This window comes from Periplaneta americana, chromosome 4 (genome assembly GCF_040183065.1).
Source record: "Periplaneta americana isolate PAMFEO1 chromosome 4, P.americana_PAMFEO1_priV1, whole genome shotgun sequence".
Lineage (NCBI taxonomy): Eukaryota > Metazoa > Arthropoda > Insecta > Blattodea > Blattidae > Periplaneta > Periplaneta americana.
In genome coordinates, this window is record NC_091120.1 from 73,478,814 (window position 1) to 73,504,056 (window position 25,243).

Consider the following 25,243-nt stretch of genomic DNA (forward strand, 5'->3'; position numbering starts at 1 on the left):
TGCTGCAGTGTTTCACATTTCGCTTTAAAAAACTCACAAATCCATTGCTCACTACTAATATATTCAACTAATCAAACTTAAGATATATACAACAATTGTTCTTCCTCTGAATTATTATTTAATGTTAGAACGTGCTTACATTATGTAGGTACAGTATCAAATTGTAATAAAAGGATAAGATCACAGAGATCATAATACAATACTGATGTCTCGGTTTCTCACATTATCACTTCCTTGTCTCATTACATAATCTGACAGTGTCGAGTTTGCACATTCCAAGTTGAGTGAAAATTTTTAGCTGTGGATTTTCTCTATGACAGTAAATGAATGAATTCTTTTATAATATCTTATAGTAGTAAATGAATTAATCTTTTATGATATCTTGTGGTTGCCAGTTAATAAAAATGTCTTCTGGCAATGTTGATAGCATTGCAAACGACTAGTCCAGTGGTGAGGCTGCATCTCACAGCCTTTAAATCTACTCCTCTTGATTAATATATTTATTGAAAATTATTACAATTATTATGTATGATACAACCATTAAAATTATGATAATGATTATTAGAGCATGATCATAGAAATAAATTAATTGTTCTGTAATAGGTGATGCTCTATCTTGTGAATTTATATTGGCTCAGATCTTAAGACCTAAATTGAAAAGTTTATTATTATTATTATTATTATTATTATTATTATTATTATTATTATTATTATTATCATCATCATCATCATCATTTAATTCAGTACTAAACTTAAGGACGTGTAATTGAATTTCGATATCCTGTAAGTGCACATTTAAAAATTTTCAAATGCTAGAATGTAAGAAAATAGACTCAACTATGTACTTGTTAAGAGTCACTGTGATAAGTTATTGGACGTTTATATTCCGAAAATGCGTCATGTACTAATAGTGGCTATTCTGTTGACAATTGTTGCTACTGTGATATGAATCATCTCCCAGCAAGCAAGTAGTCAGTGCCTGTTAAAAATATAAGGAAATGATGGCCAGATGCAGTTGTTAGTGGAGTACTATTCTGTACCAATATTTCAACATAATTTTGTGCTCTGTAGCTGTCATTGTTTCTAATAGAAGTAATTGTTCCTACATGTATGATATGGCGGAAAACCCAAGGGTATTATGCCACATAACATTTAAACATTTACGAAAATTAAAGTGATGCATTAAGTTAATCTGTAAAATAATAATTTCAGTAGCAGTAATATATTTAATTATATGTATTCTGTTATACAGTGTGAACTGTAAGTAATGTCATTAATATCAAGAGGTTATTCCTTGAGTTATTTAAAACAGAAAGGTTTAATACAATTTTGCTCCTTTGTGCTTCCTTTATGAGAAAAAATTTATTTTATATTAAACATTTCATAGTGTATTTTGGGAAAGCTATTGAATTAATTCCCAATATGCTCAGTCAGTTTAAGAGAGGAGTGTATTATGATAATAAATGATTGAAAGAATTTTAGTTTTGTCCTTTAAACGTGCAGAAATTTGATCCAAACCAATGGAAGTTTTTGTTCCGCAAAGAAATTTTAAATCCCGCTGTGCTGCGACAATATTGTAAAGCTGCCTGGACAGATGCAGCTCGTGTATGTAAGGAATGGATGAGACAACGAGACCGATTACTACTTTAAAACTTAAAGTGGGAGGTAATTATTTCTAACTGGGTGAAGAAAATGCTTGTAGTACGACAAAAGGAGATTTTTTTTATAATTAATTATATTTGTACAATATAAAATAAACTTTTCTTATTGGCTGTGTTCACCAAATATGTAATTAAACTTAAGTTGAAGAGTTTGAAAATAAAATTGTTTGTACATCAGCATTATGAACAGTCTTTATCATTAGTGAAAATCATGCTTAATATGCCACATTATTCTACTAGTGCCATAAAATATTACCATGACAGTAAAACGTCATGAATTCTATTAAGAAGGCTTAACTTGTATCATAAAGTTAAAGTTATGAAACAATTTGCCAGTGCTATAAAATTTAATGTATCACATTAGTTATAGCAACCTCTTTTTTCATAGACCATGATATCAAACAACACATAATTACAAATCTGATATTTCTTCATTAATATTCTTTTATAATACTGTTGTACAAAAAAAATAGTGTATGAAACTCATTTTATAATGTTATACAATTAATACATTCGTAAAAGGTATGAAATTCAATACATTCATTTCATAACATTTACTCGTGTAATAAACTATAACATTATAAACTTGTTTCATAATATTACTATTTTAATTTTGTTCGTTACTTCAATGTGAATTAAACATATGGTATTTTTATTTATTTATTTTTTTTAGAGTTTTAAATGTTTTGAAATTTTGTTTTTATAACGTGAAATATGCATCATTACTGTTCACGACCTCTAGAACATTAAATTGAAATGAGAGTGTAGAAATATTTCTTAGTGTTATCCATTTAGTTTGAAAGAAGCGTGTCTTATTGCCTATGTTCTCTCAACATTCAATTAAAATTAGGTTATAGAGTTTATTTTAAATTGTCCAAGATTTTGTTTAACTTGAAACAAGCAGCAGTGTTCATCCTCCATTATCTAACTTAGTCATCATCATCAACTTTCAGGTTTAGGCCTTCAGACCTGTTCCGTCCTCAGGGAATATCATCAGTCCATCTTGTTCTTGGGCGCCCAACATCTCTACGTCCTTTGGGTTATAATTTAGCATTATTTTGGGAAGTCGCGTTTCATCCATTCTAATTATGTGGTCATGCCAATTTCTCTTCTGTTGTTCTACTTTGTTGTTCATGTTAAATATGCTCAGCTCTGTTCTGATATCAGTGTTCTTTTTGTGGTTTAGGAGAGTAGTCCCTGCAACTGATCTTAGGAATTTCATTTCCGAAGTCTCTATTTTCCTCTTATCTTTCCTATTTAAGGTCCAATTTTCGCATCCATACATTAGGACTGGTGTGACTACTACTTTATAAAATTTCAGTTGCGTTTCTTTTGTAGTTTTCTGTCGTAAGTGTCTCCTGATAGTTCTGCAGATTCTCCCAAATTTCTGAACTTTCATATTTATATATCTAACATAGTTTAAACACAAAAATTAAATGGTATATCATTTGTATTTTTTTTACGAGTTTAATTAAATGCAATGTACATGGCATGATGGCATTGATCTTCAACAACCCAGGTTTGTTCAGAGCAACACAACTGCCAGCTGGTTGTAGGGCGCAACATTGCAAGTTCTCATAATGCATGTATTTTAAAATGCACGTTTTTCTGGAAAACTATTAAAAAATATTTATTGACATTACTTACGGTTCACTCTATATATGTAAAACTTTGTTGCCTTGTAATATATATATATATATATATATATATATATATATATACCTCCAATACCAAGATACACACACCCTCAGCTTGATAAATTTACGATTTCTTATTTACAGGTTCTTGAAGGATAATATTGCAGTTAGTCACGATGGCGACTGCGCATAATGTTCCTGTTTCTGAAATAATTAGAAATAAAAGTAAATTTGAAGAAGATGAACCAAAAAAGAAATCTCGAGAAGACTGGAGGAAAGCCAAAGAACTTGAAGAAGCGAGGAAGGTACAGTTACATGAATTATATTATATTTGTAACGAAAGGTATTTAGGAAAGAAATTTTGCGACTTCAAGAATATATCACTATACTGTCAAAAAGGTGGTAGCATACAGAAGAAACATGCAGTTCTCACATTAAGAAAAAAAATAGCTTATTAACATTGATCCTGTTTAAAAATATTTTGTGAAGACAAATTACAATAGAGATTTTTTTCGCTGTAAGATGCATATTTGTTTAAAAATATGGACAACAATAACAAATTATTGTTGCTATTATTCTTCAACTTTTGATATCATCTGATGAGGTGAGTGCTGTTTTTTGGAACTTAATATTGTATTAACTTTTAATTTAGGCTGGAACTGCTCCTGCTGCAGTGGATGAGGAAGGAAAAGACATAAATCCTCATATTCCCCAATACATATCTTCAGCTCCGTGGTATTTTGGAGCTAAAGGACCAACACTAAAACATCAAAGACCACAGCCAGAAAAAGAGAAGCAATTCTCTAAACTTGACGAATGGTACAAGAGGGGAGTGGACACTGTGAGTAATTTTCAATGTATTGTAATTAGTGCTGATATATTGTGTAATAATTGTTATACTTACTATAATATGTAACAATTGGTAATGATCTGCACAAGGTAACGAATCTGCATAATATTGGAACTTAAAAAAAAAAAAAAAGTTAAACTTTGGTTACAGTAACAAAATATTCATCAGAATTAGCTTTCATATTAAACATTCTTATCAAATCATCTGTTTTTGCAAAAGAAGTGAGATGAGAATATATAGAAAGGCTGCAAAAGAACAAAAGTCATATCTTTAATAAAATGAATCCTTTTGTTGAGTGCTTATGTGCAGTGAAAGGAAGTACATTATTTTCTTTCTTTAGTCCTCTTTAGCTGTGAAGTACAGAAAAGGAGCGTGTGAGAACTGTGGTGCTATGACACACAAAAAGAAAGATTGCATGGAGAGGCCGCGTAAAGTGGGAGCTAAGTTTACTGGTAAGTGAAAGTGTATTAATATTGTTTGTGTTGCGCTGTGTTGCTTCTCTAACACCAGATTTGTTATGCACAACAACTTAAATCGGATGACTTACAGAACGGAGGGCTACTGCATTCGACTCCCACCGAAGACCATACTTATACTTATCAGGATTTCTGACTTGGGTACTCTAGACACAGGAATAAAGTTATCTGTATACAGTGTGTACTCGAGACGTCATGAGGGAGGAGGAAGTATATGTACAGTCGGTCTAGTTGGAGTCCAGTATGTGATATTGCTGACTGGCATGCTTTCTATCACAATACAGAGATAGTTAAACTGGTTTATTTTACTAAGACGAGCAATTAGCTGTATTCCTTAAGCAAAGTAACTAAACACACTCATTTTACCGTTCTTTAAATACTTTTCGCATATATTAATCTGTTGACTGGAATTTCTATTTGTAGAGCGAACTTGCCGAAAACATGGATTGCATAGCATTCTACGCTCATCCATTGTTGCATCCATTAGCATGACCTACAATTTAATGCAACCCATTGTATTTTCACTGATTGTTCTCAATGTAACAACTTGTTCATAATTTTTTAGAGGTTTATGAAAGATCTGATGATGGTTTAATTAAACCGAAAACGTTTATCGATATGCTAAAATAAAAACATAGTGATTTTGTAATACAATTACATAAGTTTTGATGGCCTACTAGTAATAAACTGTGATTAGTCATACAACTTATCGGACCCAACATTGTTATAAAAAGAAATTAAAATGTTTGCAGTTAATTTCGGAAGTACAAGACTTGTTAACTGCTTTCTTAGTTGGCAGTAAGAAAGATTATAGTGCCAGGCCATTGATATGTAGAGATATATACTCAAAATAATAGCAATATAAATATATATCATAGACATTGACACATAAGTACTGAGTAGACATATATGGAACATAGCACACAATGTTTTTCTTGTTGTTATAGGAGCAAAAATTGCCCCAGATGAGTTTATCCAGCCTGAGCTGGCAATGGATTATGATGGAAAGCGAGATAGATGGAGTGGCTATGATCCATCAGAACATAAAGCTATTATTGAAGAATATCAGAAGATTGAAGAAGCAAAGAGGCATCTGAGAGCAGAAAAGTTGAATTCTAACGTAGATGGAGATGTTGAGGTATGTGAAATATTATATTATGAATACTATATCTATAAAACTTCATTCAGTTTTTAGAATATTATAATTCTTCATAAAATGTAATTTTATCATTATTTTTGGTGTGGTGAGTGCTTAGTACAATTATAAAAATAATATATAATTTCTGTAGTTAAATTTTAGGCACAAAAAATATGAATACAGTAAAACCTTGCAAATCTAACTTTCAGGTAAAGCTCCCTGTGAAGCAGACTTGAATAAGAGAAAAATTGTTCCAATGCTGTAACCATCTGAGCTACCCAGGAACTTCACCTGACACCGTCTCAATTGATTTCTGCGTTTTGTCAGCCCACTCGAGTTATGTGGTTACAAAGGGAAAAATTGAGATGGTGTCAGGTGAAGTTCCTGAGTAGCTCAGTTGGTTAGAGTGTTGATGCATTCAGCCAAAGGTCCCGGGATCAATGCCCGGTTCCGGAACAATTTTTCCCTTGAAATTATTCACAGTAAAATCTTATTTTAATGTTCCTGTAAATGTGGTAAATGTGCATTTTTATTTATTTTTTGTAGTTGGCTTTTTGTTAATATATATTTTTTCTCCATCATGGTTTTTGTCTTACTTCAAAGCTTTCTTGTTAAACATTATAATCATTTTTCCTGTGGTGTTATTCAAATCTATGTACGTAATATTGCAATAAACTTATAAAAATAATGGCACTAGGAAACCGTTATGACATTGAAGTTCATTTGAAACAATAAGGATGTTGACAAGATACATTTTTCAAAGTAGAAAATGTTTATTTTCTAAAATAAATGTTAATATTTTAATTAGTTTTTTGAGAATTAAACCATGATTGATATGTCTCATAAATAGGGGGCGGATGTTGATGACCTAAAAACCTACTTAAAATGATCAATAAAATGTCCTTAAAATGGAAAAATGACTAAAATTAAAAGAAAATAACATTTACATATTATTCACCGTACTCGCATCACAACTTCTTAAAAATTATTCACCTTGTTTCAATGACTGCCCTGCAAATGTCGGAGAGAGGAGGCAACTTCCTGGAATTTGACTAATATAAAGGAAAAGAGCATGCAACAAAATGAAAGTTTTAAGGAAAAACTATAGGTTTTAATGAGGGTTTACAATGTGTTTCAATCAGGGGTGGTCTGTATCAGTGCTTTCATCCTCCGCCTCCTCCTCCTCCTCCTCCTCCTCCTCCTCCTCCTCCTCCTTCCACTCTTCACTTTTGTTACCAGACCTTCCAGATGGGAAGTGTAAATGACAAAAAAAATTGTGGGTGCAACGTGCATTTTTGCAATCTTTGTGTTAAAAGTACTGTCTACTGTAGTACATCCCTTCCTAACCATATTGGGGACACAATGTCCTATTGTCCAGGAAACGGTGAAAGTTTCCCCCCTTCCAAACATAAATTTTAAAGACACCCTCCTACAAACAAAAGAATAATGGCAGTTTGTTCCAAACCGTAAAACTTGAACTTAACTGTTATTCACTTATTTAGTAGGTAATTACTAGCAGGGCCTACTATTGATCTGTTTTTTAGAAAAAGATTTAACAGGTCTAGAAGTAAAGAAGGAAGTAAAGTTTATTCAGAATGATCTAAAAGTTCTTCAAAATATTCAAAATGACCAAAGATGCCAGAAAAATGTAAAAATGACCTCTTAGTTCAAAAACGTCAAAAAATGCAATATAAGAAATTGATTTTTTACGTTGATATTAACATAGAAAGGATTTTTATATTAATAGGCATTGTCCTAATGTGAAAAATAAAATGATGACTTTTCATCAACATCCGACCCCTACTCATAAATATTTAAAAGAAGCTAACATTGTTGAGGTATTTACATTTGTTTCAATTACTGTAACCGAATAATTTAAAATTAAATTATTTAATCTGAAGTACATATTTTATTATCAGGTAATTTAATTTGCTTAACTTTATTTTGATAATGTTACAGCCAGAAGAGGTAGATAAAGAAGATGAAGACAAATATGTAGATGAAGTGGATATGCCTGGTACTAAAGTGGACAGTAAACAGAGAATCACAGTTAGAAATTTGAGGATACGTGAAGATACAGCCAAATATTTACGCAATTTGGACCCCAATTCGGCTTACTACGATCCAAAGACACGTTCAATGAGGGATAACCCACATGCTAACTCTTCACTTGGAGACCAAGAGTAAGTAATAGCAAATACCTTACTATAATAATATCGGACAGCTGTATACTAGCAGCATTGACGTAATTCAATCCCACTCTGCTAGATGTCAGGTCCGCAATATTTCGCACTCAAATATAATAAATAATAGCGTAAACTTGTATAATACTGAGCGATTCCCCTTAACGGATGAATGGACAAATCTGCAGTATGCAGAATATAGATACGAGTAAATTTAATGTTCATGAACCTAAATGAAAACTTTGAGAACAAGGTCACAAATAAAAAAAAATAAATAAATATAGGAACTTTGTCGAATGTGAATATTACCTCTTTAATCATTACTCTTGTACGTACTGTACGCTAAGAACAAGATGTGCAGCCACGAATGTATTTTTTTTATAGGGAAGGGACTATCGAGCTTGAATTCCTCTTATTTTTTTTCTCTAGTTGGAGAAAGATCAAATGCAATGTTTGATAAGATGATATAATATGATTGCAGTAGTATTACGATTATTTCTGTGTTTTGTAGGTAGTATTTATTTATATTTTGGAGCAATTTGTAATGCTGTAATTTTGTAGCAATTATAAACAGCACATAATATACACCCTGACATTTTAACACAGCACTAATAAATTAATAAAACTGATAACTAGCCCAGCAACAATATACATTGCAGTTGATTACAACTTGTTTCGCGAGTATCACCACACCGGCCGCCTAGGTAACAGCAATTTAATTAGTTAAATTTTTAAGGTTTAAAGCATATATTCAGAATTTTTTTGTTTTATTAATATTGCTATGTTTACATTAGTAAAGATAAATTCATTTACTTTATGTATATGTACGATAAGCTATAAAACTATGTTTATAACGAAAATATATATTTTTCAAAACAAAAGAAATGTTCATAGTCCTTTCAAGCATTCATGTCACCAGTCCAACCAATGTTACCATGTCTTATACTGTATAATACCCCATTTTGGTATTATACTAAACATTACGGCTGTGGTATTAAATGACACCACAACTCTAACAATGACCATTTTTAGTTTACAAGTAGAGTTTTGCACTGTTTAGAAATGAAGTTTTAATATTTTTAGAAAATAGTTTAAGGTTACTGAAGTTCAGAATTCATTCTTCTCCTTCTTATGAATCTCAAAACACTGATCTAAATCTAAACTTTTTATTCATTCTAGTGTTGATTATGCAGGAGAGAACTTCGTACGATTTTCTGGAGATACACAAACACACTCTGTTGCACAGCTGTTTGCATGGGAAGCCTATGAGAAAGGTGTTGATGTACATCTACTGGCAGAACCAACTAAATTAGAGATGCTTCAGAAAGAGTATGACAAGAAGAAGGACCAGTTCAAAAGCCAAGTTCAGGAGAGTATTCTTCAGCAATATGGTGGTGAGGAGCATCTCCAAGCTCCTCCGAAATCCCTTCTGCTTGCACAAACTGAAGACTATGTTGAATATTCTCGTTATGGCAAGGTTATTAAGGTGAGATAAGTTTTTAATTTTGTAACTGTTCTAACAAATTTCTCAAGAAATCTCGTAATTTTACGAATTATTTACAGGTACCTAAAAGCTAGTTAATTGAGATAAATTAGAATGTATGCTGTCGTAAAATCTTAATAAATTCATTTGAAACCCATTTTATGTATTTGCCAGAAATAGTAACAGTATTGCAATAAATTTGGTTGTTCTGTAACTTGAAAATTATAAATGACCAATCAGAGAGAAAAATTTAGGTGCTCTTTAAACATATTACATATATATGAAATTAAAATTACAGTGGTTTAAGGTAAGAAACATTGATGAAAAGTTTAGCTTAGGTAGGTGACACACATTATCTTGCAAAACGTCCAATCTTCCTGTTTTTTGAAGTTTGAGATGCTGGGCACAAAATTACCAACATTAATACAGATCTGTTTGTAGATTTACCAAAAAAAAAAAAATCTAGTCTCGATAGATAAGACCAAACATGATTGCAGCTCACCATGGTGCTTTATGGCAGATAGTGAAGTGCACGCACATGCATTAAGAATCCTGTGTTATAAGAAAGAGACTTTCATCAAATGCAATGTGATCTTAGATCAAAAAGGCTACTTCAGATAATACTACCATGCTGAGAGCTTCTACGATTAATAACAAACTCTCAACCTTAAAGGATGTATGAACATTCGAAGTTAGTGTGTACCACTTTTGTGTTTACTAAAAGTGTGAGAGAGAATTATTTGGTAATTTTAAAAACTTTGTTTTGCAGTTCCAATTTTTATGAAGTTGACTGATACTGGTATGTTCTTTACAGGGTCAAGAGAAACAAATAATTCGTTCCAAATATGAGGAGGATGTATATCCCAATAACCACACAGCTGTGTGGGGATCCTATTGGCACAATGGACGGTGGGGATTCAAATGTTGTCACTCATTTATTAAGGTACGAACCTTCTCTTGATCATGTTTGTCTAATGTGTCTCTTGTGTTTTCGTAAATTCGACATGGACAAACTTTCGTAAGTTCTATTTGATGCATTACAAGGGGGCATGAGGAAATATACAATAAAACTACATTTATGCATTCTTATGGGCTCTGAAGAAGAAAATGCATAAGTGAGAAAGACTTATAGCTGAAATGGCATTTAGTAACATCTCAAATGGCATTTGAAACATGGGAGGGACGAGTTAGGTCAATTTAATGAAAATGTTGCATACGGAGGTAGGTTTTAGTATTAAGATTTGGAGAGAAATTTATCCAGACACAGTAAGCTAATAAGAGGGTAAGGCAAGGATGTAATCTGAGCCCATATTTATCCAGTATAATATATTTTCTCTACCCCACATATTTCTCTCCTGAAATAGCCTATCGTAATAAAAAATATGGGTGCATGGCTTATTCGAAGTGAAGTTGTCAACATTGTCTGCTTTTTCCTCCTGAGCAACTTCTGCATTTAGGTTAGCAATACATATGTCAGAATCAAGCTCAACTGACATAGGTATAGTTTATGCATCTTATATTCTCATACCACTAAAGGTATGAGATTGCAATCCTTTATTTGCAATAAAAAACTTAAAACTATCAAAGAAGCAGAGGAACAAGGAAATCATGTGTTACAGCCCATTAATTTTATGTAAGTGAAAGCTGTGTCAGAGACTGAAGGAAAAAGAGGGAACTGTTATCGAACAATGGAAATCATGTAGTATCATACAAAATAAAGGTAGTTAATTTACTGATGCATGCTATTAATATCGCAGGATATCATGTAAACAGTCAATTAAGCAAGACAACTGACATGCGTGCAGTTGGGTTTGACATGCGTGTTGTTGTAGGATGAAATTTATTGTTAAACTGTATTTGTGTTTAATTGTTTGTAATTTGTTGTGAATATGTTTGCAGAAAGTTTTATTTTTGCAATTTGTTCATTCAGTGTTCTGCCCAAGAGTGGGTCTTGCATTACAAACTGGGCTACAAACCCAATCTTGCCTATTTTCTGCCTTCCTCTTTGTCTCCTCATATGGTTCATATATCTTAATGTCGTCTATCATCTGATATCTTCTTCTGTCCCGAACTCTTCTCCCATTTACCATTCCTTCAAGTGTATCCTTCAGTAGGCAGTTTCTTCTCAGCCAGTGACCTAACCAATTCAGTTTCCTCTTCCTGATCAGTTTCAGCATCATTCTTTCTTCACCCATTCTTTCAAACACAGCTTCATTTCTTATTCTGTCTGTCCACTTCACACATTCCATTCTTCTCCATATCCACATTTCAAATGCACTTAAAAACAAATTTCAAGTTCCCATATGAATCAATAAAGCGAGTTATAAAAAGAATAGGTTACAGCAAACAGGCAAAACATCAAAATTCAAAATGGAAAGAATCATTCAAAGATCCAAAACTAATTCCTGATCTACCTCGAAAATCTGCCGTGGCCATGTTTAGATTGATTACTGGTCATGATTGCCTCAGTAAACACCTCCATCGTATTGGAGTACTGAATTCACCTAAATGCTTACTGTGCACCAGAGAAGAGGACATGGAGATGGAGCACCTGGCTAATTGTGAAACTCTTAGGACATTTGTGGACCTTCCATCAAAATATTGGGAAGCAAGAAGGATGATGACTTCATTGTTAAATCCAGAGCATTAGATACACACACACACACACATTTCAAATGCTTCTATTCGCTTCTCTTCACTTCGTCGTAAAGTCCATGTTTCTGCCCCATACAATGCCACATTCCACACAAAGCACTTCACTAGTCTCTTCCTTGGTTCTTTTTCCAGAGGTCCGCAGAAGATGCTCCTTTTTCTATTGAAAGCTTCCTTGGCCATTGCTATCCTCCTTTTGACTTCTGATAGCAGCTCATGTTACTGCTTATTCTAGCCTAAACCCCATGACCTGATTTCAAAGAAAATTGATTTGAAATGTATAAATGGCATTTTGTATGAAGGAAAGAATTTATGAATACGAAATAAATTAACATGGAAAATATAGGAATTTTTGCAGGGTCCTCAGGAAAAAAATGAATGTGTGACACACACACAAGTTTTACTGTAATTATGAGTAAATACCATGTGTACAAATCAATTTCATTGGTAATTAGTTGTTGTGTATCTCAATTTTTGATGCCCGTGCATCTTACTTTAACCGGTTCAAACCTACCCATGCAAACGACAGTTGCTGTTTTCTCTCTCTCAGAAAGCAGGTTGGCTCGCTTTTCTCCCTCAAGGATTAGATGGCAAAGAGATAGCTCTAACGCGTCCTCCGTCACTAGCAGCAGTCATCCAACCGGCCTATGCTATGGTTGTCTTTGTTCGGATGTGTCCATACACGGCCACCACTCGGGAACAGGGAGCCCATTTGCGCCCCTGTGCTCTTCCTACATCGCTGAATCTCTCTCACCTTTTTCGTACTCCATAGTTATTCCTTTCCTCCTCTGTCACTACAGACATCCACTTTCTTATTTTCCCTGCCCTTAACAGTTCATGCCTCAGCTTGTGAAACCAAGTCCTCTCCTCAACACACCCTCTAGAGTCAGTAAGTCGCGAGTTCGTTCTGTTTGATCCGTCGATGATAGAGGTCACCCTTCCCCGCTCTTGAAGTCGGTAAGTTGCACAGTACGCTGTGTTGATCCTCCGATGCTAGGAGCTTGTTCTCGAAGTCGGTAAGTCGCACAATACGCTGTGTTGATCCTTCGAACTAGGGAACTAACCTTCTACCTGATTCCATCTCATCATCCTGACCCCCCCCCCTCAACACACATGAGAGCAAGCCGATTTTTCCTAGGCACTCCCGTTACCCTTTCCTCCCTCTCACTCAAATCGAACTTTACTATCACCCATCATAACTCTCCCCTCATCGAAGCCTCAGGACGAATTTCTATCACGACTCCCCATTACTCCTACCACAGAACTAGGAGGGAACCACAGTTATACTTTTCTTATTATTTCTGTAATAAACAAATGTTACTTTAAAACAGTCTTCCCATAGTTTCGTATCATCACCCCACCCACCATCTACAGCCACCTTGTCACGTCACTCCCATTTTCCCTCCCCCACCTCGACTACACGTCAGAGAGGAATGACCACAGAGACCTGCGTACGACAATAGTTGTATCATCATATTGATAGCCGTGCAAATCTTGGATTTAAAATATCTGCATAATAAAATTTAAAAAAAATTTAATGATCTGCAACAAGATATGGTAGCTATCGATACGATAAGAATTTATTGAAAAATAAATAATATACAGTGATATAATTATATATTATAAAGTCTGTACATCTTTCCATAGAAGAAGACTAAAAATAGCAAGATAAATAAAAATGAAACCATGAAAAGAATTCATTCTAATATAAAAAAAATCGAACCCAGAGTCACTCTTCAAATGCAGCCTGAAATTGAAATTTTGTCTGGAATTTAGGTTAAGTTTAGATTTAAGACCTCTCATGATGCCCCATAATCATATGTGGTCATCCTATCATACCAGCAGGGTAATGTAACACTGCCTTTCAGGTGCCCCAAACTCAAAAATGAGTTACATATAAAACATTGCCAGGAGAGAAAACCTGAAAATGTCGAAAAAGAACCTAGTGGCATTAAGAAGCGGGAATACAAATTGCTTGTGACATTAATTTGAATATGTTTAATATTATACATATAAAAAACTTGTCATCATTTGCTTTAATAGATCTTTTACTGTAAAGAATTACCCAGAGTTTGTGATGTGCTGTGGTAGTAATGAAGGAGTAATGGAATGGGAATGAGGGAGGAATAGTGTTAAGATAAAAATCAGTCCACAGCTGTTTTTTTCACCATAAATCTCACCAGATCTATTGAGATTTGTTTATTTTTTAAACTTCATTTTCAGGTACTGATATGTATTGTATTTACTTTTCTGCATTTATTAAGGAAATTATAACTGTACATGAAGCAGTGTTGTTTATTGTACTTTGCATGTAAAATGTCTGTACTTATTTTTGAGTTGCTTGAGTTTGTATTTATAGATAGAACAAAAAAAAAAAAGGATGTAATTTTTAAACATAATTGCAACCTTATTTATTTTTAAAATACGTTGTCTTGCAAATGTTATATATTTGTATTTACTTTTCTGTTCAGAATACTTATTGCACTGGTGAAGCAGGGAAAAATGCATCATCAGATGCTCCTGGACCTCATACAGGAACTTCTTATGAAGTTGACCATGAGAAAGAAGAATCCAGTAGTTCGGAGAGTTCATATTCCTCATCAGAGGTAAGGGCATACAGCATTCTTTATAATTAATGTCGTTATGAGTTTTTTTTGGGGGGGGGGGGCTTAGAGACCATGTGCTTAGTGTATAAATGATATAAGCAAGTAGTTAAATGTTACTTTATATATCTCTGTGTTATTGTAAATGGTATTTTACTGTATTACGAATTGTAGAAAATTTCGTATTTTGAATTTGTAATATTACAGAGAGGAGATTGTAATATGTGCAGGTCTCAAACTAAGTAGAATATGCTTGTATTTTATTTAATTGCGTGTATGTATGTGTACTTATGTTTTATTAATCTTATTACTTTGTACAATATTTGCAGGACGAATCTGAAAATGAAAAGCATAAACCATCTACCTCTGAAAGTAACAAAAAACAAAAGAAAAAGAGGAAGAAAGAAAAGAAAAAGAAACAAAAAGAGAAAAAGAAAAGGAGACTCTCTAAAATTAAGAAAGCGGATGTAGAAGATAAACTAAAAGCTGTAAGTATCTTTTTCATTTAATGTACTGGTAATTCTTAAATATGAAGTTATATGCAAGTAAATGTGTTAATTTTTATTCACTTGTTAACTTCTTCTTAATGTAGGCATTGGCACAAGAAGAACTCCATCAAAAAGAAGCAGAACGTATTCTTTCTATGGATGAAAGGAAAAGGCCATATAACAGTATGTTTGAAGTTAAGAAACCAACAGATGAAGAAATGGAAGCATATTACATGAAGAAGAAACGAGAAGAGGATCCTATGGCTCAGTTCATGGGTTAAATAACTGTCAGTGAGCAAGAAGTGTTTATTTAACACTGGAACACTTAATGTGGTTTACTGTTTCTGCTGAGCACTGTTGAATTCCTTACCTGCTGTGTACAGAATACTTTCTGTACTATACCAATTGGATGGTAATTTACCCATATAGATTAAATTTTATATTCATGTATAATTGTATTTTGAGAGCAGCAGGATTGCAACAAAATACTGCAGCTGGATTACTCTTAGTAGGATATCTATGAGAGGACAATTAAGGTTGTAAATATAGTTTACAGTTAAATGAAATTTTTACATCACCCCTATTACACCACCCCTATGTAATACGTCTTCTTGACTATTTGGATGAGAGGGTGGATGTGTTTCGGTAATTATATGCAACTATTTACCAATATATGTGTGTATCTAATGCCTACCCACTTCATTTCCGTGATTCAGGTTAATTACCAATATATATTTAGTTCAAACATAGGTTTAGTTGCTCCGCGATTAAAGGGTATTAACAAAAATATGATGATGATCATGATACATTCAAACTTATGTTTAAAATTAGACCATAAACTGGGGTAACTTTGATACTTCTTTCTCGTTGTTAGGTGATACTGCAAAAATGTGCCAGTTTTTTTAGATTTAAAAACTATATACAGTGCAACCTCGATGCATCATTCCTGTTATCGTCATTTTCCCACCTTTTTCGTCCGCTTTTTTTTGGTCCCCTTTTCATCCACTTTTTTGGCCCCAGAAATTATATATATATATATATATATATATATATATATATATTTTTTTTCCAGTTTCGTTACTGGAACAGTTGTTGTATCTCATCAATCATTGAGAAATCACGGTTGTGATGCAATATTTTCTTGCATGGATAGTTTTCTTTTACTTTGAAAGGGTGAACTTTTTACTTTCCATTATTATCTTCGAAGCAAGAAGATTGCGAATTTATGTCAAACTTTGTGGAGAAACTCAAAATGTAATATGCCACCATTATAATATATAACGTGATTTGTCATCTTAGTGCAGTGCTCGAACTCTCCATGTGCATTTGATCTAGTCTGTTAATACGGAAATTAATTACTATGTGCGTGATCTGTGCTATGACGACAGACATTAGATTCTGAAAAGAAATGCAGTTTTATACAGTAGAATTCCTCGTATCCGGCAACTGTGGGACAAAGCCAGTGCCGGATAATTTTAAAATACATTTATAGGTTATGTTAGGATGCTGTATTGCCTAAACTTTTTTTTCCATGTTGAAATGTAGTAATTTTCATAGAGATATTTAAAAGTAAAGTTTTGAAATATGTACGTTTATTTTTAGTACCGAATACAGTAATGTACAGTAGTGGCAAAAAAAAAAAACCGGACCGACCCTTGTAGCTGATTTCAGAGCCTTGTTCACAGTGACAGCACGATAAACTGGTAATTAAGACTTTCGTGGTTCGAGTCCTGCCTGGGAAGGAAACTTTTTTTGTTTCTTATTCAAATTTATTCCCAATACTTTTCAATTGCAGCGATATTTTACAACTTAATTAACTGATTATTCCCAGAACATGAATTTTACCAGCTTATTTTCTAATTGCTTTCGAAATGGGCTACACCAGCAGTCGAAACTACAATTTCAATAGATTACTTGCTATCTTGTGAATGCGGGCATGGCATGCGTAGTGGCTCATTTTGGGGACTTTGATTATTCTGTCGGTCCGGGTTTTTTTGGCACTACTGTACATTCATCAGTTCATAATTATTGTAATACAGTAATACATAATAGCATAAAAAATACTAAAAGTTTTTGTAACCTTAATGGTGGCCATATCACATGAAGAGCAGTGTAGCCAATGTCGCAACTATGATGTAGCGTTTGATTTGAGTGTAAGAACATTTAATTTGCGTTTTGCAGAATCCATTGTGCAACAGCAGTGCTTAGCAGTAATAGCCATGATACTATCTGTCACTCGAATGAAACGTTTACGCGCTATAGGAACAGAGAATTTCACATTTTCCTATTTAGACTTATCCAACACCCCTTCAAAACGAGCGAGTTCAAGTGTTAAATTGAAAGGTATCGTCTCTGCACATTTTTGCAAGACCCTAGTGACAGCTTACCTGATCTACTCCAAGGACATGGGATTTTCTGTTTTTTCACGCGTGAACACTGTAAAGAGTAAACACAATATGTGGCATGTGCGATCCACGAAAACCACTCACATCTTTGGCTGACTTTTCCCTTTCGAATCAGTGACTACTATGATTTTTTTTTTTTTTTTTTTTTTTTTTTTTTTTTTTTTTTTTTTTTTTTTGCTTAGCCCCAAAAGTGCCATTGTTTTGGTATTGCCAGTTATTTGGGTGCTAGATACGGGGGATTTTACTGCAGTAACTTATTAATTATTCAGATTTTTGCACACAAGAATAATGTGGAGGTAAATAAACGCTTGATATTATTGTGGAATGTGTTACGCAATCATCTTACCTAATGAGATTTGTTGTCTTAATGCTGCGATTTGTTCAGAGTCAGCTGTGCTTCAACACAGATGCCGATCTCCACAGTTTCAAGTGTTTCTGTTCATTGTTTATGTTCAGTACATGTTTATATGCTTAGACACGTACAGGAGAAATATCTTTGTAGGGTTACTAAAGAACTAGACAAGTCTTGGCATTATTTTCATGCGATATGATACAGGCAGTGGTGGCTCGTGAGCTTTCACATTGGGTATGCACACATGTATTATCTTTTTTACAAAATTATCATAACTAATGATTGTAGTACATATCTTTACATCAGGTGTCGGTAAATAAGTTAGTAATTAATATTAGAGGAGAAAAATCCACTCCAGCACTGGGGATCGAACCTGGTTCTACGTACCAAGCGCTCTCACTATTGAGCTATGCCGAAGTCCAATCCACAGCACCGGATCGAACTTATTAGAGGAAAAAAATAATCTTTAGTAAATTCTTCTAGCAACAGTGCATATTTCTGTACAGATTACTGTGCATATTACTGTGGAATCCTGGCCACCAAGTCACTCAACTGACTGTGCTCCTTGTATAATGGCAGTTGACTTAATAAAATGTCAACATACATGCCCAACTTAGAGTCAGGCCACAAAGGGAAAACACTGGAGGAGAGGAGTTCGATCAGGTGCTTTGGATTGGACTTCAGCATAGCTCAATGGTGAGAGCGCTTGATACGTAGAACCAAGGACCCATGTTTGATCCCTAGCTCCGGAGTGGATTTTTCTCCTCTAATATTAATTGTTACCATAACAGATGTATTCTGTAGGACGAATAAAATAATAATCCTTAGTAAAGTCGGTAAATAAAGTTCATCCTCCTGTCCTTCTTCTCAGCTAAAATGTCTATCACCTGTTCATTGAAACTTTTCATACTTCTCACTAGTTCCTTCTCAATCAACAACATGGCAAATGCACTTAAACGTTTTGAGGATTGGCCAGTTTTTCTGGGCATGTCTTCAATTGTTAAAAATTAAATGCATCGATTATGTGAGTATTTCTCTCTTAAATTGTCCAGGGAACAGTGGGATGCGTCCATAACTCTGTTGCGTTTATTATATGCCTAAATACGGTAATTTTTATGGCTTCCCGGTATCATCATTTTCTTGTATTTATCATTTTTGTCCCCTGTTCCCTTAAAAAATGATGGATCGAGGTTTCAGTGTACTGTATGTTAAAACTGCAGTCTGGTTTCAATTTTTTAAATAGGCATCTCATAGGCACCCATATGACTGGGTCACTATGATACCCCTTGTGAAGGTTACTGAGGCTAAGGTATCGATGTCACCTTGTATTGAATTTGGTCTGTCAGATTTTTAATTATTAGCTGAATGTAGGTCAGTGGGGTGACTTTGATCTCCTTAAATTTCTGCTGAATAAATGGAAGATTTTATTTAAAATGAAGATAGGAAGTATAATACTATATACATATAAACTTTAAACTCTGCATACTAAGAAGAAGACAGAAAATAGAGAAGATTCTCCAATGCTGGGTTTACAGTGAAGGACCCGCCCTAAGGCAGAAGAATGAATGAATGAATGAATGAATGAATGAAGCTCTGCTTATACATATTATGTGACTACCCTGGGCTAAGCAAACAGAATCAGTCCTGTAAGAATAACAATATTGAACATTAAATATCTGCAAATATTAGTGGACAATAAATTAATGGAAACAAACTTGGAAAATATAATTTTCTACAGCATTAAATATAAATTGCCCTTTGTCTATTAATTTTAAGCTTATTACTACCAGTTCCTGGTTGCTGCACTCCTACATTACTACAGCATAATAGTATACATCAGATTTCCTTTCTCCTCACATGAACTTCACTAACACAAAGATTCCTATTTGATATCAGGAGAGGTGTGAAATTATAGAATTAATTTTTTGTATTTGTAGCAAAAATGTTTTTAAAAATAGCACTTACAGTATTAATTATTTGAAGAAAAATCATTTATTAGCTGAAACCTGTTTGCTATTTAATGTATTTGAGAGGAGTAAATGGATATGATATATAGCGTAAATGGTAATGAACATGCCTTATTGTTGCAATGTTCAGTTAAATAACACTATAGTTTCAGTTATTTGCCGAAAAAGAAAGAGACAAACCAACAAACACTGCAAAGAAGAAAAAAAAAGGCTAAACTAGTGCATAGATACTTCCCTTCATACTCCACTTATACACCAACTGTTTACAGCTCTTCCTCAGTCATACCAACATAACTTCGGTGGCATTACGAAACATATGCTAGTGTACACTCGAATTTTTTTATCATATGCCTTGCATATACGAATCTCTGACAGGTTAAGTTAGGTTTGTTTAGGCTTTTGGTATGCCTTGTGTATACGAATCTGTGATTGTAAGTTGAAATTTCTTTATTATAAAGATACGTACTGGTAATTATTAATAATAAAAACATTTTGAAGTTAAATTTAACAATCTGTCACATAAAATGCTTAATCTGTACATAAAATTTAATTTTTCAGATGCATTTCAGTTCAGGTGATTAGTTCAAATTACAAACAAAGTTCACTATTTGCAACATTTGCGAACGTGTTGCAAGCTTATGTGTGTTTTTTTATTATTATTACATTCTGGTTTAAAATAAGAACTTCTATATTTTGTAATGTATATATGATATTGTATTAGAAGAGGAAGTAAAAAAACTATGTCGGAGAAAATGTTTTATATCCTTGAATAAAATAACTAGTATCTGTACATCATTTTTCTTTTTCTTTTTTATCTCTCATTATGAAGTACCTTAGCACACAAGAATTGACTTTGAATCTAGTCTGATTACATAGTTGTTTTTTTTTTTCAGTTTTTTCTCAAACTGTAAGACAAATGTCAGATAATCATATGATGAACTCTCAGATTCACTATTACCAATCCAATCTATCCTAGATAATCACAAAGTTGATATAACGTCATTCATTATATTAACTAATAAGTACAGACTCTCACAAAATATTTCATTTTGATTGACCAAGATTTGAACCTGAAGCTACAGAACAGTAAGCTAACATTTTATTTCCTACTTTAAAGAGTGTGAAGTTGCCTAATCAGACAAGACAAAATAGTCTTGTGCTGTAAAGTTGGATAAAGTTGGTGCTTGGGTGTAAATGTTACTCTTGGATCCAGGAGCTTGCAAGGTGGAAATAAATTATGCGTCTGGGAAACATATTTTTAAAGAAAGACAAAAAGGCTCTTTTATTTCTAATTACTTAGAAATAATGAATTTTGTAATCCTAATTCTTCTGAAAAATTAAAGCATTCTACTTAAAAAAAATCGAGAGAGCCTCCTCCTACATCCTTGGCTATTGACAAGGTTTTTAATATACACATTTCACTAATAATAGCAAAGTCAAACTCTTATCGTTCACATAATCACACAACTTTGTTTCTCCTGTTTGTCAGTAAAAACTTCTGCAATCACTATTCATTTATTGAAGGCACACTTTCTTCTTATGATAGTCATAGTCACAGCTTTCAACCATTCGTATTTTTTTTCTGCTGCCCGATTGTCGTTTTCTTCATCATATGCAATAATTTTTAGTTTTTTCTTTGTTATGAAGGAACGAGAAGGTGGGAACTTGATGGACATCCTGCACAAAGGATATATAGTATTTAGTAACTCTTGGCTAACTACATGACCTTCCAATATGTTTCACACATACTGATTTTCAGTGATACTACATTTTTTAAGTGTTCAGATTATTCACCCATACGGTAAATTTCTAATTCATCCATTCCTAGTTTTCTGCCCAAGGGTAGGGTCCTTCACTGCACTTGTATATAAATTTTAAGTTATGTGTAATTGTTTTAGTGAAATTTGTTACAGCTATTTGTTACATTAAAGAGACATTATCAGGTGCATATTAAGAGGAGACCTTGACTCTGAAACTCCCTAATTAAAAAAGAATAAAGAATTTATTAATAATTTTTGTAACATTTCGAGGTTAAATCAACTTTTGTAGATGTACGATATTTCCGTATGTAATGACAATCTTGTTTTAATGTTTTCCTGTTTGTTTTGCATACTTTCTTTTTCTATGCAATTACATTATTAAATATTAATTTATGTAATTAAGTTATATCAAAGACTTTGATTGCTTAGGTCCTCTTGACTAATTACATTCAATAATCTGTTCCTTCTCGTGTTCAGTCCCACATATCAAAGCAAAATTTGACGTTTAATATTTTAGGAGAAAAATTCGCTCCGGTGCCGGGGATCGAACCCGGGTCCTTGGTTCTACATATCAAGCGCTCTGACCACTGAGCTACGTCGAACTCAATCCACAGCACCAGATCGAACTTTCCTCCGATGTTTCCCCTTGTGGCCTGACTCCAAGTTAGGCATATATATTTTGACGTGTATCCAATGTCAACTGCCATTATACTAGGAGTGCACTCAACTGAGTGACTTGCTGGCCGGGAATCCGCAGTTATTATGCACTGCTAGCTAAGAGAATATTATAGATATATTAATTTGTCCTACAGAATTTATCTGTAATATTGACACTTAATATTTTAGGAGAAAAATTTGCTCCTGCGCTGGGGATTGAACCCGGGTCCTTGGTTCTACATACCAAGTGCTCTGACCACTGAGCTACGCCGAATTCAATCCACAGCATCGGATCGAACTTTTCTCCTTCGATGTTTCCCTTTGTGGCCTGACTCCAAGTTAGACATACATATTTTGACGTGTATCCAATGTCAACTGCCATTATACTAGGAGCGCACTCAATTGAGTGACTTGCTGGCCGAGAATCCGCAGTTGTTATGCACTGCTAGCTAAGAGAATATTATAGATATATTAATTTGTGGCTCGGTGGTCAGAATGCTTGGTACATAGAACCAAGGACCCGGGTTCGATCCCCGGTGCCGGAGCGAATTTTTCTCCTAAAATATTAAGTGTCAATATTACAGATAAATTGTGTCGGACAAATTAATATATCTATAATATAATAATAAAATTTGATGTGTCTAGGAGCAGAGGAATATGTTCCATATGAATAAATAGGTGTATATTGTAATATAGGGTTGCAAGGGATAGTGAAGTATATTCCATAACCTCTCCTACTTAGATTCCATCCTCACCTTCGCGTGGTGCAGCCTGTTTTTAACAGACTAGGCTCTGAGGACTGAGTCACAGCGGTATAAATATTCCATCAAAAATGGAGGAAATAAATATTAACTTCAAAGTGATCTGTTCAAAATAGACAATGACTCCCTCAAAAGTTGGTAAGCGGCACACTTTTTTATTTTTCACTTTAGATGGAGGGGTCAAAGAGAGAGAAATGTTTAGAAAGAATGAAAATTAGTTTTAGAGGTGATTGCTATTCGAAAACTTTACTAGTTTTCGAGTTATGGCAAGTTAAAGGAGCGTTTTTGCCTGGCAGACTTGCGTATGCAGAGAGACTAAACTTTTGTCTGTCAGAACTGCGAATTCATAGAAATGATTGATCACAATGATTTAAATTTTGTTTTCAAAATGTTTCCATTGATTAAAATTTTCGAGTTAATCGTGAGTTTTTCAATTTAATTAAAATATTTATATTACATAAATAACATATATGCTCATTAAACACTAGTATGATATACTTTGAAATTCAGAAAAATGAAAACAGTGTCATAGTAGTCGTTATATTTATTATTGGTATTAGTCTATTATTATTATTATTATTATTATTATTATTATTATGTGAACTGAAGCTGCCTGTTTAATTTTCCTGACCTGGCACAAGAGCCATTCCACTTCAAACCTCTCTATTTCCAATTTGTTTTTTTTTGGGCACGTTTAATTCTAAAATAAATTTGATCTGTGTATATTTTTTTCTAGAAATCTAATTTCGGTAGATATTAAGTTACGAAATTTTCGAAAAATCGTTTGTACCAATTCCTTGCATCCATATTCTACATATCAGGATTTGTTATTCTACATATCAGGATTTGTGGCTTGTGTCCTTTCACTGAACCCCTCAATTTCAGAAGAGACATATGTTTAAGTTATTGACAATATAAACGAACATGCTGAGTATTTACTAATTATATAAAATATGCTTATTTAAATGCATGTGAGAACATTGTGTTTTTCATTAAATTATTATTGCTGAATTCCACCAACAAGTTACGTAATTTCTGGCATGAACAAAATGCCACCACTGGATACTGCTTATATCTGCCAGCAGCCATGAATGCACCAGCGTTCTTGAGTGCAAGAGACGTTAGCCCAACAGTGTTGATGACAGCTGCTGTATATCCTCAGCAGTAATTTCCTTTTCGAATGTATTGTTATCCAAGTGACACATCTCCTCCTTTCCCAATGTAATCTACATGAAGTACACTGCCAAGAAGAAAATTTAAGTTTTGTATGACACCATTGAGATACCACCTTAAAATTTGGACTGAGTAGCTAGAAGACATGATAAAAAAAAACCTTCAGTTATGTCATGTTGTATATCAAATGAAAGCCCTAAGTTTATGGTGGTTAGCAATTTATGGGGTTTTTGGGCAATTTCAAAAAAGTCATTATCATAAAAATGGGTTGTTGGAATTAAAAAAAATAATATTTAAAAATTATTATCTTATGGTATGGTATAAATATACAAGAAACTAATGAATTCCATGTTGTCACATACCAAAATAAATTCTTCAGTGGTTGATTTGATGTGGAATGACCCTAAAAGGTAAATTTGATTTGAAGTTACATTTATAACATTTAACCAACCAGTATTCAAATGTAAAGATTTTCAGTTGCTATATTTGTATTACTCCTTATAATTCAAAGTTACAGAATCTTCATTTAGATGTACGTACAATTTAATATTTCATTTTGATCCCTTGTAAAAAGTTTCAATCTATGTAACTTCCTTGTGATTTCCAGGTATCTAAACGTGTTTAATTTTTCATTGTTCTATACTATATTTTAGGAGTATTTGAATTTATTGAATATGTGCATTAAGTGAGGTTAGTATAAGAAAATGAAATGTGTAAGGAACAGATTTCTGTATGACCAATGAATGTTGTCATACTCATTCCATTTTTTAATTATAAATGATACGCATTTTTCGTGACAATGGATGAATGGAATTGTGGAAAACAAAGTCAACCTTTAATGCTTGCACTGTGGAGATAAATGACGGAAGTTTTTGGAACTCTTTTTTTATTTTCAATATCAGAGAATGTTGATAGCTAATGTGACTCCTGCATATTATGATATTCTCACAGGGACATAATTAACAGAATTATTTCAACACATTTAAAGAAAAGCACA

At 33.4% G+C, this 25,243-nt stretch overlaps 1 protein-coding gene across 2 annotated transcripts in view; it reads left to right on the forward strand.

Annotated features, from left to right (window-relative positions):
- Slu7 (Pre-mRNA-splicing factor Slu7) overlaps nt 1–20,685 on the forward strand; it is a 31,899-nt gene extending 11,214 nt beyond the window's left edge. For both annotated transcript variants that reach the window (XM_069823544.1, XM_069823543.1), the window contains 10 exons: nt 3,443–3,603; nt 3,951–4,139; nt 4,489–4,600; nt 5,572–5,762; nt 7,722–7,945; nt 9,125–9,431; nt 10,243–10,371; nt 14,552–14,686; nt 15,013–15,171; nt 15,276–20,685. In XM_069823544.1, the coding sequence (XP_069679645.1) occupies nt 3,475–3,603; nt 3,951–4,139; nt 4,489–4,600; nt 5,572–5,762; nt 7,722–7,945; nt 9,125–9,431; nt 10,243–10,371; nt 14,552–14,686; nt 15,013–15,171; nt 15,276–15,452 (1,752 nt within the window). In that variant the 5' untranslated portion in view covers nt 3,443–3,474 and the 3' untranslated portion in view covers nt 15,453–20,685. The remainder of the gene's footprint in view (nt 1–3,442; nt 3,604–3,950; nt 4,140–4,488; nt 4,601–5,571; nt 5,763–7,721; nt 7,946–9,124; nt 9,432–10,242; nt 10,372–14,551; nt 14,687–15,012; nt 15,172–15,275) is intronic.
- The last annotated feature ends 4,558 nt before the right edge of the window (nt 20,686–25,243 follow it).